Raw genomic sequence first — 15,489 nt, forward strand, 5'->3', positions numbered from 1 at the left:
AGACAGAAGAAGAAGAAGAAAAAAAAGAGTGCCTGGGTTGAAATCAAGTATAAAGCAGATGCTGATGGCAGTCTAAAGCCTTTGGCTGCGACCAGATGATTATCATCTGATGGCTTTGTGATAGAGACCTCGCTATGTGGGTCAGTGGGCAAGGCTTAGTGATGTGACCAAAGAGTAAATGGGTGATGTTGCAGCATACACATTGCTACAACTACAACATGAGCGTCATCAAAAGTAGGTGTATGCTTAAAAAGGACAATTTTGTTATCATCATAATCTGATTGTGTTTGCATTAAAAATCCTCGTGGCGCAGCCAGTGAGAGGGAAAGAAAGTGGTTAAGAGAGGAAACACGATAGAGACATTGAGCCACAAGAGAACAATGGGCACAACAACAGCCGTATTAAAGGGATGCTTGATTCATTGAGCCATTTTCAGTAGTAAAAAGTTACTATTGTGTACAGAATTAATTTGATAACTTCATTTTTTTTCACATAAATTAATACCTCTAAACACATTTTTCCCACATGAAACACATTTTGCTGTCGACTGAATTTAACATCATGCGTGCTGAGGAAATAGGTAATGACCAATCACGGCTCATCTGTTTTCAGGGTGTGGTCAGCAAACTGAGCCGTGATTGGTCGTTACCTTTTTCCCGAGCACAGTTGGTCATCTTCAGTCGACAGCAAGTGGCAAAATGAGTTTTTGAAGGTATTAATTGTTCATGAAAAAAATGAATTTATTATAGACAGAATATCTTTTTGCTGCTGAAAATGACTCAAGTATCACTTGAAAGGAGAAGTCAATCTAAAAAAAAAAAATTCTCGATAATATGCTCTATGCACCCCCACTAGTTTAAATACAGTATTCTACTTAATATTACATTTATGACATCGAGTTAAGGAGCAAAATCTAGCAGTTTTCATCACTATCAGGAGGCGGCCATTTTGCCACTAGCTGTCGCGTGAAAATGACATCACAGTTGCTCAGGTAAAAACCAATCACAGCTCAGCTTCAGAAAACAGGTGAGCTGTGATTGGTCGTCAGCTGAGCCCTGCGCAACTGTGATGTGATTGTCAGTCGACAGCAAGTGGCAAATTGGCCGTCCCCTAAGATGGAAAAAAAAAAAAACATCTGGATTTTGCAGCATAACTCATATTCCACAACTGTAATATTAATCAGAATGTCATGTTTAGACTAGTGAGGTCACATATAACATATTTTTGTCAAGAAATGTTTCAGATTAACTTCCTTTTTAAGAAGCACTGATTTAATGTGTATCAGTTTAAGTTTAAATTTCATAGGCAAAGCAAAGATTTTTAAATGTGACTGACCTATGAGGCTGTCAGGGCGGGGCAGGGCACTCCTCTGGTACAGGCCATACGGGTCAGCTCCGTAGGCCAGCGACTGGTTCTGTCTCGGCAGCGTGGAGCCGTAATGCTGGGGCACCGCCGTCATCCCAGAGCGCAGGGGTGACCCCAGCAAACCCCTCCCCTCGATGAGGGAGAGAGTGGAGCCCAGACGGCCGCCGCCGCCCACTCCCCTGCCGCCAAGGGCCGGCGCGCCGTCGCCCGGGGAGGAAGGTGACGGGCAGGAGAGCGGCATGCTGGTTCCGGGGAAGACCGTCGCCAGCGGTTTGGGCTCTGAGAGGATGGGTGAGTCATAGGTGCTGCCCTGGGATGTCCGCAGCGAGATGCGAGAAGGTGAGACTGTGCCGGCAGTGGCGCAGCCGGGAGACTGGCTCCGAGAAGGGAGAGACGCCATCCGTCGCAGCATTCCGCCAGATGGCTGAGAGGAGAGAGAGAAAAATAGGACTCTGATTTTCAAATTACATTTGCACTATTTGCCTTTATTCTGGTAACTTTTGTCCACCTTGCTCCTTTTTAAAAAAAAATTAAACCTCTTCACTTGTGTTAATGAAATTTGCCAAAAGATGGGATTTGTGTCTGTTTTTGTAATTTACAACTTCAGCTTATTAAATACATAATAGTATATTGTTTTCATCAAATTGTACCATGGTCGCAAACCTTGTTTGGATTGAGTAATATAATTAGATGATTTTCTTTCTAGATTCAACACTTCAAAGTTTTTCTTTTATGTCTTCCACCAGATAACATCACTTATCAATTTTGGACAAGGGGAACACTTATGTAATATTATTAGTTTCCAAAAGAGGCATTTAGTGGCTTACTGCATGACAAGAGAGAAAATGAATGATTCAATTTCGATTTTAAGAAGTGGAGAAAATATCTGCCATGGAGATGAATTTCATTTTAATTTAATAAGTGGAAGCTCTCTCCACTGGCTGTAGAAAGATCACATTATGCAGGGGGAAAACGTGGCAAAGAACATATTCCAACCTGAGCATTGTGCAAACAAACTGAAATTAGAAGGATTAAATATAGACAATAATTGACATTTTATACTAATAATAAGAACTGACGTTAGGCATTAACTTTATGCTGTAAAAGAAGCAAAAAAAAAACAAACTATTTACTACAGCAGTGCCTTAGGAGTTTTTTTTTTTTTTTTTTTAGATATTCTTGGTAATTATTTGTCTTGAGATGCTAGCAAAAATGTGTCCACAATCAATTCATATTTGTTTCCTTATAGTGGAAAGACAATATCAGTTTGTGGGGGCAATGCACTGTAAACCCGTTTTGCCAAAAGACACCAAAGAAGAAAAACAGCTACAAGGAAGGATAAATATTAGGTACAATCCTATTCTGTGTATGTTTGGAGGTTATGTGGAGAGCAAATTGTCTCAATGTGTGTTTGTATACAGCACAGTACCGAAGAATGCAAATTTTCTCATGAGAGAACATGTTTGAAAAACAGATGGGGGGGTTTTGGTGGTGCTGGAACCGATTAATCACATCTCCATTCATTTTAATGGAGAAATATCATTTGAGATACAAAAGGTACGGACAGAATAAAAAGTAAGTAAAGTCAAACAATTAAGGCCGTAATACCAGTCAGACCTAACCTACCTGCCCGGACGCTTGACCTTCAGCTCTGGGGCTTCTCGAGACGGAAGCACGGGGCTCGGAACGCACAACGTTCTGGTTGCTGTAGTAACTGACGCTGCTGTCCTGATAGCCACTGTCGGAGTAGGAGGTCATGTGAGCCGAATGGCCCCCCGAGCCTGCGAGAAGAGAGGAGGAAACATCACTCAGACGGCAGCAGTCGCCGTGTTTTGGTCATTAGCATTTTATCTCACTTGGCTTTCAACTTGTAACAAGGAGTTGTGAATGGAAAAACGCGATTATGGATATTTACATTAAGCCTTGATGCTTCAACGGTAACAATGTGCACTGTGCAAACAGCTTCGTGGCTGGCCTACTTTCTACTGGAGCAAAAGGAGGAGTATAAGCTTGCGGGGGATGTTTTTATTTTCAGACTGAGGAAAGAGTAAAATGAGAGCAAATGTGCTATCAAAGCTTTACTCAGATGTTGTATGATTACTTATGAGGGTCCCATGATGCTGAAATCTGATGAAAGAATTGAAAAATCTGTTCTGCGATCGCTTGCCAAGTTCATTCCATCCGTCCACATCCTAATGTTATCGATCCGGTTCTCTTTCCTTGTGCCTCACCTACTCTCTCATTCAACTCTCCTTCTATGGTCATCTGGAGCCAAATATCTAGAATATATCCTTCAACTGGGCAAGCAAGTAGACCATCTCATACCCATTTGCGAACCCACAACTCAAAAGGCCTCAAGCGTTCTCATGTCAAACTCTTTCAAATGCCATCTTTTCACACGAAAGATTTCAGCAATTGTTTGTTTAGTTTCAAACCAATCTCTTATACCTTCCAAAATCCAATTAGCTGACTGGTGACATATCGTGCATCTATCTGCTAATCTGTCACAAATCTCTGCATCCATTCTAACCAAGGAGCAAAAACTATTTTGGCTGATTCCGTTCCATTTGGGTGTCAACTCGAAAAGTCAAATCTCCTGACCTTTAAAAGTAAACAACCTTTCCTTAATCTTTGCGGAAAATGTCATTGCGTCAAGGCGGGATGAAAAGGTGCTTTTTTTTCCAAACAGGAAAAGACAGCACTGTTTTAGAATAAATTTGACGCCATTTTTCGTGCAACAGCAAGTACGGGGTTATTATAGTTTTGGAATTTTCATTTTAGTTCGTTTTTATTTCGTTTTGAGTTTTTTTTGTTTGTTTGTTTTTTTTTTTAATTAGGTAGTTTTAATTGGTTTTCAGGGCGGTTCTGTTCATTGTGATTAGTTTTATTTATTTATTTATTTTTATTTTTTTTATTTATTTTTTTATTTTTTTATTTTTTAAAAACTAAAAAAAAATTAAAAAAAATAGTTTTAGTTATTTAAACAAAAATGCGTAGTTAAATAGCCAAATGAAAAAAGTAACACATTCCTTACCCAGCGTTACATTTCGGTTGAATTAAATGGAAAAAAAAACAAGCGATCTGTGCAATTGGAGCCAAAAGTGCAGCAGGCCAAATTGTTGCCTCGGAGAGACGTCATCCGTGTTATGTTCTGCGGTTGGATCCCAAAAGCGCTGACACAAATAAGAGTAACACTTTATTCGCATAATATCAAGAGGCGTGGAACAAACTTGACGAGACGAGAAACAACGAGAATGTATCAAGAATCATGAGACATTAAGCTAAGTTAGTTAGTTGCACAGAGGAACAGCGATAATAATCCGACATAAACATACACTTCTCAGTCAGACTCATATCGACAGCGAATTGATCTGATTGGCTGTGGCTAGACATGTGGGAAACAGGACTGACATGGAATTATCTGATTGGCTGTTGACCAGATAAAGAGATTAAAGGTTGCTGACATCACATAGCTTCTGACATTACATAGCGTCTTACCAGTTGAAACTAGATGCTGGTTACATCAGTTCAAAACAGACACTTGGCCTCACGGTCATGGCCCAAACATAACGCTTGCATAGCCCAAGCATAACCCTTGCATGACCCTAGTCATGACAGTAAACATAACCCTTGCATGACCCTAGTCATGACAATCTGAAGGTGTTTTTCTATTGGCTGCTAGATGACGTCACTTCTGTGTGGCACACTTTCAAACGTCCTTTTCCTGGTTAATATAGAAATATATAAACTTAAAATTAAATTTAAAATCAACCCCAAAGGCTCATGTATTAAATTAATTGCCGAAGACTAAAACAAATGACATTTTTGCTATAATTGTAGTTTGTTTTAGTTTGTTTTGTTAACATAAAATGCAGTTTCAGTTCATTTTTGTTTTTATTTTATGTTGTTAAGCAAAATATTTTTTGAATTTTAGTTATTTTGTTAGTTTTGAGCGTGAAAATTGTTTGGTGGCCTGCTTATTTAAATATTGCTGTTCTAAACGATTGTTTTATTTTGTTGTTGTTGTTTTGTTGTTTTAATCATCTTTCTGGTGTAACCTCGGTAAAAGGTCGCAATGAGGCATCTTTCCTAAGCATTTTTAGAATTCAAAAAGCTTCCACTTATAGTTGGAAAGAAAAAGTAATTAAGCCCCCGAATGCGAATAGGTTCTGCTTCCATGCATCATTACATGAGTTTATGTGTAAATTCCTTCTAAATTCCTGTAAAACTCCGCGCATTGCCTCAAACCCGCTTTGGAGCATGCCATCAAAGTGGTGTCATCGCGGCTATTCCACATTGCTCATCCACCCACAATGCAGCCAGATTTGCTGAGGCCCCTTTCACCTGTCTGGTGATGACACATCACACCAACGGGAATCTGTTGCATTTGTGATTCAGACGTCAGGGTTCACATTTCGCCGCCTAGCATGACCGTGTGTGCACAAGCGACAGACCCTCACTGTCATGCAGGGATGCGCGGTCCGCTTCAGGCGGGTACAGTCCCTCCTCTGCCTCCATTCGGCGACCTTGACATGCAGATGCCACTATGCCCTGCGAGTCTCCACCTGCAAAAAAAGCATGCAAAAAAATTAAGGTCATAAAGACGTTTTTGTTTGTTTGTTTTTTACATAAACATTTCTGTGTTATTGTGCATTTAAGCTTGTTATATTTTAGATTTTAGAGTTAAGCACTGAAAAAAAAATCTTTAAAAAAAAAAAACTATAATTTTCCGGCAGCTGGGGCGCCAGTAAACGACTGTAAAATAACAGGAAATTACTTTTTCGAAATATCACAGATTTTTCCCCACAATTAAATTAGTTTTTAACTGTAATTTTATTATAATTGTGCCTTATTTTCAGGGTTTCTAAGTGTTTAATTAAAAACATTTTCTCATTTTAAAACAATCAAATTAACAAGCAATATGATGAGTAATGATTGTATTACAAATAATAATGCTTAAATTTACAGAATATATGGCAGGCAAAATAATGTGAGTCATCTTTGAAAAGATATCAAAAATCTATTAAAATTTCAATATTGCCTTATTTTCAGGGTTTTAAAATGTTTAATTTAATTTATTCACCCAATCAAGGTTTCTCCTTTCACCATGTCTCTTTAGATGTGTTTTCAAAATAAAATGTTAATAAATGTTACCATCTTTCTAAAAGTCAATTAACAAAAAAAATTATAGTAAATTTACACATTTTTACTGTTAATTTTTTTTATGGTTTTAAAATTGATTTTTGCAGTTTAACTGACAAACACCCGTGAAATTACAGTACATTTGTGAACACGTTTTAACAGTTTAACAGTCAATATATGTAGTCTAACGGTCAATATGTTTTTTTTTTGTTTTTTTTTAAAGAACAGAAATATTGTGGTTTTTTTTGTTGTTGTTGTTTTTTTACAGTTACAGTGGTTTCACGTTATTTTACATCTGACATGTAAAATTAGAGTTTGTTTTGTAAGTTAAATGGTATTTTTAAAATACAGAAAAAACTGTAAAATGAAAAGTAAAATCTATTAAATTACCAAAAAATTTTACAGTGTGTTTGACGAGGTGGTGAAAACTGGATGTGTTGCAGGAAGTTTTATGCTTTCCAGCTTCGATTGTATCTCAACTCTGAAATAGTTATGTGACAGATCTTAGGGGATTATGTCTTTCTATGAAAAATACTTCATTAAATATGCAACAGTAAGAGAGAATTCATACCTGCAGATCTCCAAGCGAACGACTTCTCAGATGAGCTTGAGCAAGAAGACAAAAAGTTAGTCTGTTAACCAAAAATATAAGATTGTATGCTCTGATACACGAAAACCTCCAAGGTCAAATGCATTGTATATGATTGATCAACATCAGAGGCTCCACTGGACTTGTTAGACTTGTAAAAAAAAAAAAAAAAAAGTACTTACCTGCTGCTGTCTGCCACTGGCGACTCAGCTCCCAGCATGCACCTCTCCAGCTGGCTGGCCACAATCTGACGCTCTTCCTCCAACTCCCGCGTCAGCCGCTCAAACTGCAGCTCCTGTGGGCACAAGGCCACAGCTGTGACACCGTCCCCTGCATTGTAAGCATCCTTTTTAAGACCCACTTCATGCTTTTTTTTGTCTTCTGACCTAACGTACTGTTTTTTTCTCAATGCACATACACTGTCTTCATATTCCTATTTTCAATTCACTTTTCATTCTGCTCTGAAATTTGTATTACATGCATGACACCATACACAAAGAATCTTTACACCAATTCAGACATGTAGGCAGGGAGAGGTAATTGTCAAAATACACCTAAGCAGGAGGCAGCCAACAAACAATCTTGATTGCCATGTTTTGGTGTCAAGCATTTCAATTCAATTCAAGCATTTAGAATTAATTTAAACAAATAAACCATTCTGGAATCTGAGTGACTGATGATAATGCGCCTTGCAAAAAAATAATAACAATAATAATAATAATTCTGGAGTTTCACATGATAATTATGTAACCGCTTGATGTTTCTGCATTCAAAAGTACAAAAAGAGACTTAAATCCATCTCAGGATAAAAGCAGTTGTATTTGGGTCAGATGGTCATGTGATAGATGCAACCTTGACAGTGTCGGATGATGTGCAGCAGTCGGAGCCCTAATCTCAAAAGGTTGCATGTCTTTTAAGTGGCAGCTGGTGGCAAATTGGCAGCCTGCATGACTTTTTTTTTAACTGCATTCTTTAATGAAAATTGACTTATTTGCTAATAAAATCAACTGATATGTCTGATCATTCCAGTATTTCATTATCCCAATGGTTGGTCATAAGGGGGGAAAACACCTACAGACAAGCACAGCTCTAATCAAAATTCGGGAAATTCAATTTATTAATATTCAGTATAACAGATCATGTTTTTTTGTCTGTTATATAAAAAGGATGGAGACACATATTGACTCATTATTTAATAAACTGGGTTTTAAACCAGCCCGGCTTAAAACCCTTTGTTCCCCCTCAGTCTTCATGCTTTATTTTATCTGCTGACTGTATTTTATTTTTTACATTTATGTCGTTCCAACATTTTGAAGAAGCCCTTTTTTTGTTCCCAAATACACAAACAAGGTCCATCAAGACTTGGTTAGAGTATTTGAGTCGAATTTTCATACTTTTTGCTTGTCACTTCACAATGTTAGCAGAATTGTTTTGATAGCGTAAATGTCGAACCAACACTAGCTAGCACCAACATGTAACGTGATTTTTTTTTTTACGGAAAATTGTTTTGTGTACTTTTTTTTTTTTCCCTTTAAGCCTGTACACAGAAGCCATTTGCATTGTTTGTGTGCTCCAGTTGATCATAAATATCCAGTAAGGGGAGAAATCACAAGAGGAAAAGCAGCTGTACCGCCCACGTTCAACTTGATGGAGAAGAATGCTTTTTGCTAGCTATCCCTCCTCTCTGCCCACCCACAAACGTGACCCGCTAATGCACTCAAACACTTTTGATTTCCAAACGCCCACCTTTTAATGGAAAGCAACATGTACACCTCTCTGAACATGGTCAAAAGGCATTTGGAGAAAGTCACTAAGTGGATGCGCCATGTGGAGGTTGAGGACATGACAATGTTTGTACGTCACAGAGAATGTTTACTATTGCTTTTTTAATTCTCCGTTAGCCAGGTAAGTTGCACATCCAATTATATTTCACCAACAGATAACGTGCTAGTGTGTGTCTATTATTGTCTTCTAAATGCGTTCAACTAGCATGATTTTTTTAAAATCCTTTTTGAACAGAATTTCCAATCGAGTCCAATATAAAACTTTGTCATCGTTCCTGATGAATTTGACTGCTACCTCCTCTCTTGTCATTCAGTGGACTATTCCATCTTCCTAATTCAAATATGCAGACTTGATTCAGCAGGACGAGAAGGATTTTAAGGAAGATCTTGTGTTCAGGTGAATTTTTTTTGTCAATAAATAAAGAGAGCCCCATGTGTTTATACTGGACTCCCAAATGACTCAATCCACCTCAAGTAGGGGCGACCGGGCCTAGTTGTATCACTTTTTAATACTTTTATATATTGCATGAAATCAATACATCATATATAAACAAAACTTATACCAGAGGAAGGACCAAAGTCTTGGGTAAAATTTTTGTATTTATGTCATTTTCGTAATTTGTGTCAGTGCGGCGTTACAAGCCATCAAATAGAGGGAGTGAACATCTGACATGTTGCCCCACCAATAGGTAAGTTGTCACACTTTATGGGGTAAGATGTCACATTGTATTTTGCAACTACGGTAATAAGGACAAAATTATCCTTGTTCTCCTGTTTTTTTTTGTTTTTTTTTGTTTGCTTTTCCAGCCAGAGAAATTGTTTATCATTGATCTTGAAAATTTACCATAGACATTGAGCAAACTTTAACACAAAATATTATGAAATACATTAAAGTCCTTAGGAACTGCTGGCATATAGGTCATAGCTCTCAACCTCAAATGCCTGATTTACTTCCCTTATACTGGAAATTTGAGATTAAATTGAATTTCAAAAAATAAAGCAATGGATGGATGGATGATTCATTATGAAATTGAAACCAGTCCTGACATATGAGCATACTGTAGTTATAACAATTGGAAAATCAATTTTTAAACAATGAAACAAAACCAAGCAAACTAAATTCCTCACTATTCTACGGAGCCCCTAAGGTGACGTGGTAGAAGAAAAAAAAACAACAACTTTGCGTTCCCTCGAAAAACATTTTACGTGCCCCCGCAAACAACTTTGCGTTCCCTCGCAAAGATCATGAGGGAACGCAAAATGTTTTGCGAGCGAACGCAAAGTTGTTTTTTTCGCTTACCATGTCACCTTAGCTGCGCCGTAAACACTTCCGGGTCATCTTCCATGTGAACAAAAGCGCCGTGCAAACAAAGCAATGGAAAAATACATGCCCCTAAGGTGACGTGGTAGGAAAAAAAAAAAACTTTGCGTTTCCTTCTTGCGGTCTCTTTGCGTTGCCGCGCAAAACAACTTTATACATGCTCCATCCTAGTCGCACTAGGAAAGCTTTCCCACTGTTTTGTTTCATGTTTACAAACGTTCCATCCTCGTCGCTTTTGTTCACATGGAAGATGACCCGGAAGTGTTTACGGCGCAGCTAAGGTGGCATGGTAGGCGAAAAAAACTTTGCGTTCCCTCATAATCTTTGCTTTGCGTGCCCTCGCAAGAGTTTTTTTTTTTTTTTTTTTTTCTACCATGTCACCTTAGGGGCTCCGTACTATTCAAACTCATCATCGGAAGAACAATTCTGGCATAAGTAAACAGACTTGCCAGAGGTGCATTTTTCATTGGCCCATTCTTTGCATATGTGAGAACAACCCCCAAAATGACTGAAACAAGTTGCCCCAAACTACCATGTTAACTTATACTTGCTCTAGTTTAAAGTTAGCTTAAAACAGAGCAGATTCTGAGGCATGACAACATGCCTGAATCTCTCCTCTAACGAATCCACATTATTTGCTGCTAGAATTTGTCTATGTGCGACGCCTGTTTCAAAATATATGAAGTTAGATTTTTTTACTTTGGGTTGTGCAAAACAGATAACTGGCACTCATGTCAGCTCACAATGTGCTATTCTCTTCTCAGACAGTACTCAACCCCTGACCATTTATACAAAGAAAACTAGTTTTCCACTTTTTCGTTGCGCCCTCTAGTGGAGAAGAAAATTGCAATGTGACAACTAACCCGTGATACAACTAGCCCCGGTCTCCGTAATGAATTGACTAGACTGTTGTTGGAACTTACTTGAAACTTGCTCCAAAGTTAGGACATGAAACTCACACGTGACCTGCACATGTGACTTACTCACAACTCTGGCGCCATGCAGGTAACTTACGGTGACAATACACCTTAGTGAACTCAACTGACTGACGAGGTCATGTGACCTTGAGTCAGCAGGAAGCTGTCATTTGCATTTGAACGTCAGACCCAATCGTCGGGCTCAGTTCAAGCAAGGTCAAAGGTCTGTGCGCTGACGTGACACTGGTCCATTGAACCACTCCTCAAGAGGTTTTGCTGAGCGTGCATGTTATTTTTTGAAGCATCGTGTATCTTATTTTCACATTTGTGACTGTGCATTGATCCCACCAGATTTGATCTACATCTGCTTGCTGATGCTGGCCATCTGATAACAATGTTTTTTTTCTTCTTCAAAACAAGGATTACTGGCTTTAGTTGATCCGAGCAGAGTGCAATATTGACTTCTGAGAGAACGATGGAGACATTATGGAATTGATTTACCTCCCTGACCGGGCTGGCTGCTTCTGCCTCAAAGAAATAGACGTAACGTTCATAAACTTGGAGGTATTAAATACATATATGATACATTAAACAATTAAAAAATGTCATGCCAAGCAGAAACAGCTTTGACTCAACATCACACCTAACATTTGATTATCTGACAGCATTTGGTGAAGGTGGGATAGCCGATAAGGCGCGTCCCTGCAATTTTTGACACATCAGGGTCAGCGTCAGGCACAATGGATGAAAACACATGATGTGCTGTTAATTGCTGTTAACTGCTCTGCTTCTATAAATTACAATAGGAGGATTGTCTAACTACGAAGGAATATCTTCTGGTAAATGTCTACCTCTTCATCATTTAAAGGGACATTCAGTGATCCCCAGCACCATCTAGTGGTGAACTAATAATTTATTCAATTAAAAAAAGATTGTTTATGTCAATAGCATGCACAAGATATTTCATATTGCACAAACATATTTTTTTAATATAATCATAGGTCTAGTGATCACTTATTAATATTACATGGCTGTAGTCTCACCTTGCTAGAGCTACCACCATGTTTTGCCGCCATCTTCCTGCTACGGATGCCCAAAGGACAACTTCACTAATGTGCTTGCATCGAGTGTCGGACCCAATGGGTCGACCACAGCTTACCTTCCACATCTGGGGCCCGCGATTCGGGCCCCTCGCTTGTCACTTTCTGCTTTGCTCTCGCTAGCTTTTACTTGCTTCTGTTTTTTACTAGCTCCTCCCGCTAGTCGCTCGTTAGCCACTCCAGCCTATGGCTCCGACTAACTCTTAGCTCTTTGCTGCTCCAGCTAATTCCGGCTCGCTCGTTTTTTTGGCGTCGCTCGCCGAGATTCTCGTTTGCTTTCGCAAAATAAAATTTGGTGGTAGGCTTGCGAAAGGTGGTCTCTATTAGCCACCGTAGTGTATGTGCTAGTGCGAGCTTCTAATGCTATTTGTTAGAGTTACCTGTTTGACATCTATTAAACACGACACACAAAAAGGAGAGAAGACACTCAAGTCAGGGCTCGGTAGGAGAGAGGAGAGGAACTGACTGATACAATTCACTCCTGCCCTCTCTGAAGATTCCTCTCCTCACCCTCTCTATTTATTTGGTTTTCCACGCCCTTTCCATGCCCCTAGTTACATGGGTGTTCCAAACCTAAAAATGCAAACGCAAGGCATAATTGGAACACCGTGTAGTTGTTTGTCTGTGTTGTGCATGTGAGTGGAAGATTGCTGACTACGTGTGGTCAAGTTTGCAATCATTTCTTAACAGAAAACAGGCGACCTCATCGCCCGATCCATTGTGCTGCGTTAGATGTTGTGGTTCTTCAGCTTTTTGAGTCATCTTCAGGCTATGTGAATGTAAGTGGTAACAGAGCAAAGCAGTTCTTCATTACAGCAAATGTATGATAACTTATGATTCACAATTATTCCTACACTATTCTTTGACCACTAGATGGCGCTGAGGACTACACACCGAGTCTTTAAATCAAGTCAAGTTATTGGTTCATTCATAACAGATGTTATCTCAAGGCACTTTATACACAGAGCAAGCCAAGAACCAAACTCCTCATATATTAAAGAAAACCAACTGAACACCACACGAGCAAGCACTTGGCAACAGAAACAAGGAAAAACTCCTCTTAAGGAAGAAACCTCCAACAGAAGAGAGAAAGAAGACAGGAGAGAGGTCTTGATTGACTGATTGAGGGATAAGAGAACAATGGCCTCAACAACAGTAACTGGCCCATGATGACCTTACAGCATGCATAGTTCTATCTAAATATGAAATTCAAATCTAAACTTGAAAACGTATGTAGGATTTGCTCTGTAAAATCGAATCGGGTCCCCAAAGAGGTGCAACTTCTTCAGTGAGATGAAGACAATGGCAGGTAGTGCGGACGTGCACACAAACACAAACGAGGGAGTCAAATACACAGCAAGGGTGCGTCGCCATCCCACCTGTTCTTTGACAGAAGCCAGCAGGTTGGTGGTGGTGGTGTTGGAGGTGCCTCCGGTGTCCGACGGTTTGCTGCGGCCGCTGGCTCCGTCTCTGACCGCCATTGGCCCTTCCCCCTGTGAGTCAACTTCCTCCATCTCTGCTACCTTGTCGCAAACGAGTCCAGAGTTGGGCTGCTGCTGAGGTGGCGGCTGCCAGACAGAAAAGAACGTGTGGATTCTGTCATATTTGTATTTACTGTACACAGGGACCATTTTGTGGTTTAGCAACTGTAATAATCCCGCCTGGATTCATTTGGAGCAGTTCAAGAAAAAAAAAATGTGGTGACTGACTGAACCTCATGTAATGTCCAAATTCCTAATCCTTTGCATCCGTGCAGGTTTTGATTGTCAAAATGACATTAAGCTCTGGGGGAATTTTTTATTAAGGAGATGCAAAATGATCAATTTATGCAAACAAATCTTCATTGAGATACAAGAAACGGAAGTGTTTTTTCTCTCTCTCTCTCTTATTGTCCGTTTATTTAATTAATCTAGCAGTGCTCTCATTTTTTTTCTCCATAGCTGCAGGCTAAATCATTTGGACTAAATGACACACTTAACCTATGCAATTCCTGCATGTGCAGTAGTAGTGCACGCACACGGCACAGAGGGCATTTTGATTTCGTGAACCGTCCTCCGGCAAGGCAATGCAAGGACGAGGTCGGCAGCGACTCGCCGGACCCGACGCGAGGAAGGCAAGCTGCAGTGAAACGGAGCCTCCCTGCCTCCTCCCTCCCTGGGCCGACCCCCCGCTCGTTTGCACGCGCACACGCCGAACAGTCTGCCTGCCTGGCAAAGCGGCTGTCGGTGCGACTCACCGGCCAGATGTTGCTGTTGGAAGCAGGCCACACCTGGCACGCTCCGTCCAGTTAGGCATCCATCCTCCTTCTCATCCCTCCAACAGCCGTGACAGCGGCTACATTTCCAAAACGGCAAAAAAATAAGTATCCACACACGTACGCACGCTGCAATTGTGCCTTATTGTATGTTAGATGCATAAGACAGAGCGTGGCTCTGCGCGTGCACGGGTTTTTAATAATGAATAATAATGCATGCACTTCAACCTCTGGTGCCGTCCGCGCGGAAATCTGCCGCCCGCCCACCAACCGCCGAGCCAGTGTTACCGATCAACGGCGTGACGTCACCATGCGGCGATGGATTGTTTTCTGATGCGAGGGTCGATCCAGCGCCGATTCGCGCCTGCAGAGGACATTCACGTGCAAGTCAGTCATTTAATATCGAGAAATTATAATAATATAGGGCGTTGTGTGCACATTTAGTCATAAAAGGAGTAAAACTCGGATCAAAGGTTGTGCTATAACTGAAGCCATGAAGGAAATAAATTAGTTTTATAGGCTGTAACGCAATTTCATTCCTGCATATTTATGTCAATTCAAGACAGAATAACACTTTAATCACTTTAATGGAAAGTTTGTGACTAAACCGACAACTCAGCCACTGCAAAAGAGGAATGTGTTTTGTTTATATAATGTATATGTCAAAAACAAAACAAACAAACAAACAAAAACTGAGTAAACAATTCATTTTGATACAGCATCACCTATTTATTCCTGAAGTACACATCTAGTGAGTTTTTAAAATGCCAAAAACGGACCTATATAATTTAGGGATGTAACGATCACGGCAATGTCATGATATTGCGATATTAAAACTGCCACAATATATGTCACGATATTAAAAGGAGCACATCTGTTAAAAAAAAAGAAAGAAGAAAAGACAAAAAAAAAAGGTCGGGTTGATTTCCATTTGTGCAGTTCTAACACCCTCTAGTGGCTAGTTTTTTTTTAGTGCCATTTAATTTACACGAGGCATGTTTTGGCCATTCTACGTTT

The 15,489-nt window shown here is 39.8% G+C and overlaps 1 protein-coding gene across 4 annotated transcripts in view; it reads right to left on the reverse strand.

Moving 5' to 3' along the window:
- LOC144013838 (plakophilin-4-like) overlaps positions 1-14,845 on the reverse strand; it is a 31,749-nt gene extending 16,904 nt beyond the window's left edge. Inside the window, exons 1-8 of one of the 4 annotated variants that reach the window (XM_077513102.1) lie at positions 14,701-14,845; positions 14,455-14,552; positions 13,598-13,786; positions 7,279-7,391; positions 7,079-7,113; positions 5,820-5,930; positions 2,992-3,146; positions 1,336-1,789 (exon numbers count right to left, since the gene is read on the reverse strand). In XM_077513102.1, coding sequence (XP_077369228.1) covers positions 1,336-1,789; positions 2,992-3,146; positions 5,820-5,930; positions 7,079-7,113; positions 7,279-7,391; positions 13,598-13,732 — 1,003 coding nt within the window. In that variant the 5' untranslated portion in view covers positions 13,733-13,786; positions 14,455-14,552; positions 14,701-14,845. Of the gene's footprint in view, positions 1-1,335; positions 1,790-2,991; positions 3,147-5,819; positions 5,931-7,078; positions 7,114-7,278; positions 7,392-10,180; positions 10,227-13,597; positions 13,787-14,454 lie in introns of those variants that run through there. The other 3 variants (XM_077513103.1, XM_077513101.1, XM_077513104.1) reach the window with 3 other exon arrangements.
- Between the last annotated feature and the right edge of the window lie 644 nt (positions 14,846-15,489).

Source organism: Festucalex cinctus, chromosome 2, assembly GCF_051991245.1.
Source record: "Festucalex cinctus isolate MCC-2025b chromosome 2, RoL_Fcin_1.0, whole genome shotgun sequence".
Lineage (NCBI taxonomy): Eukaryota > Metazoa > Chordata > Actinopteri > Syngnathiformes > Syngnathidae > Festucalex > Festucalex cinctus.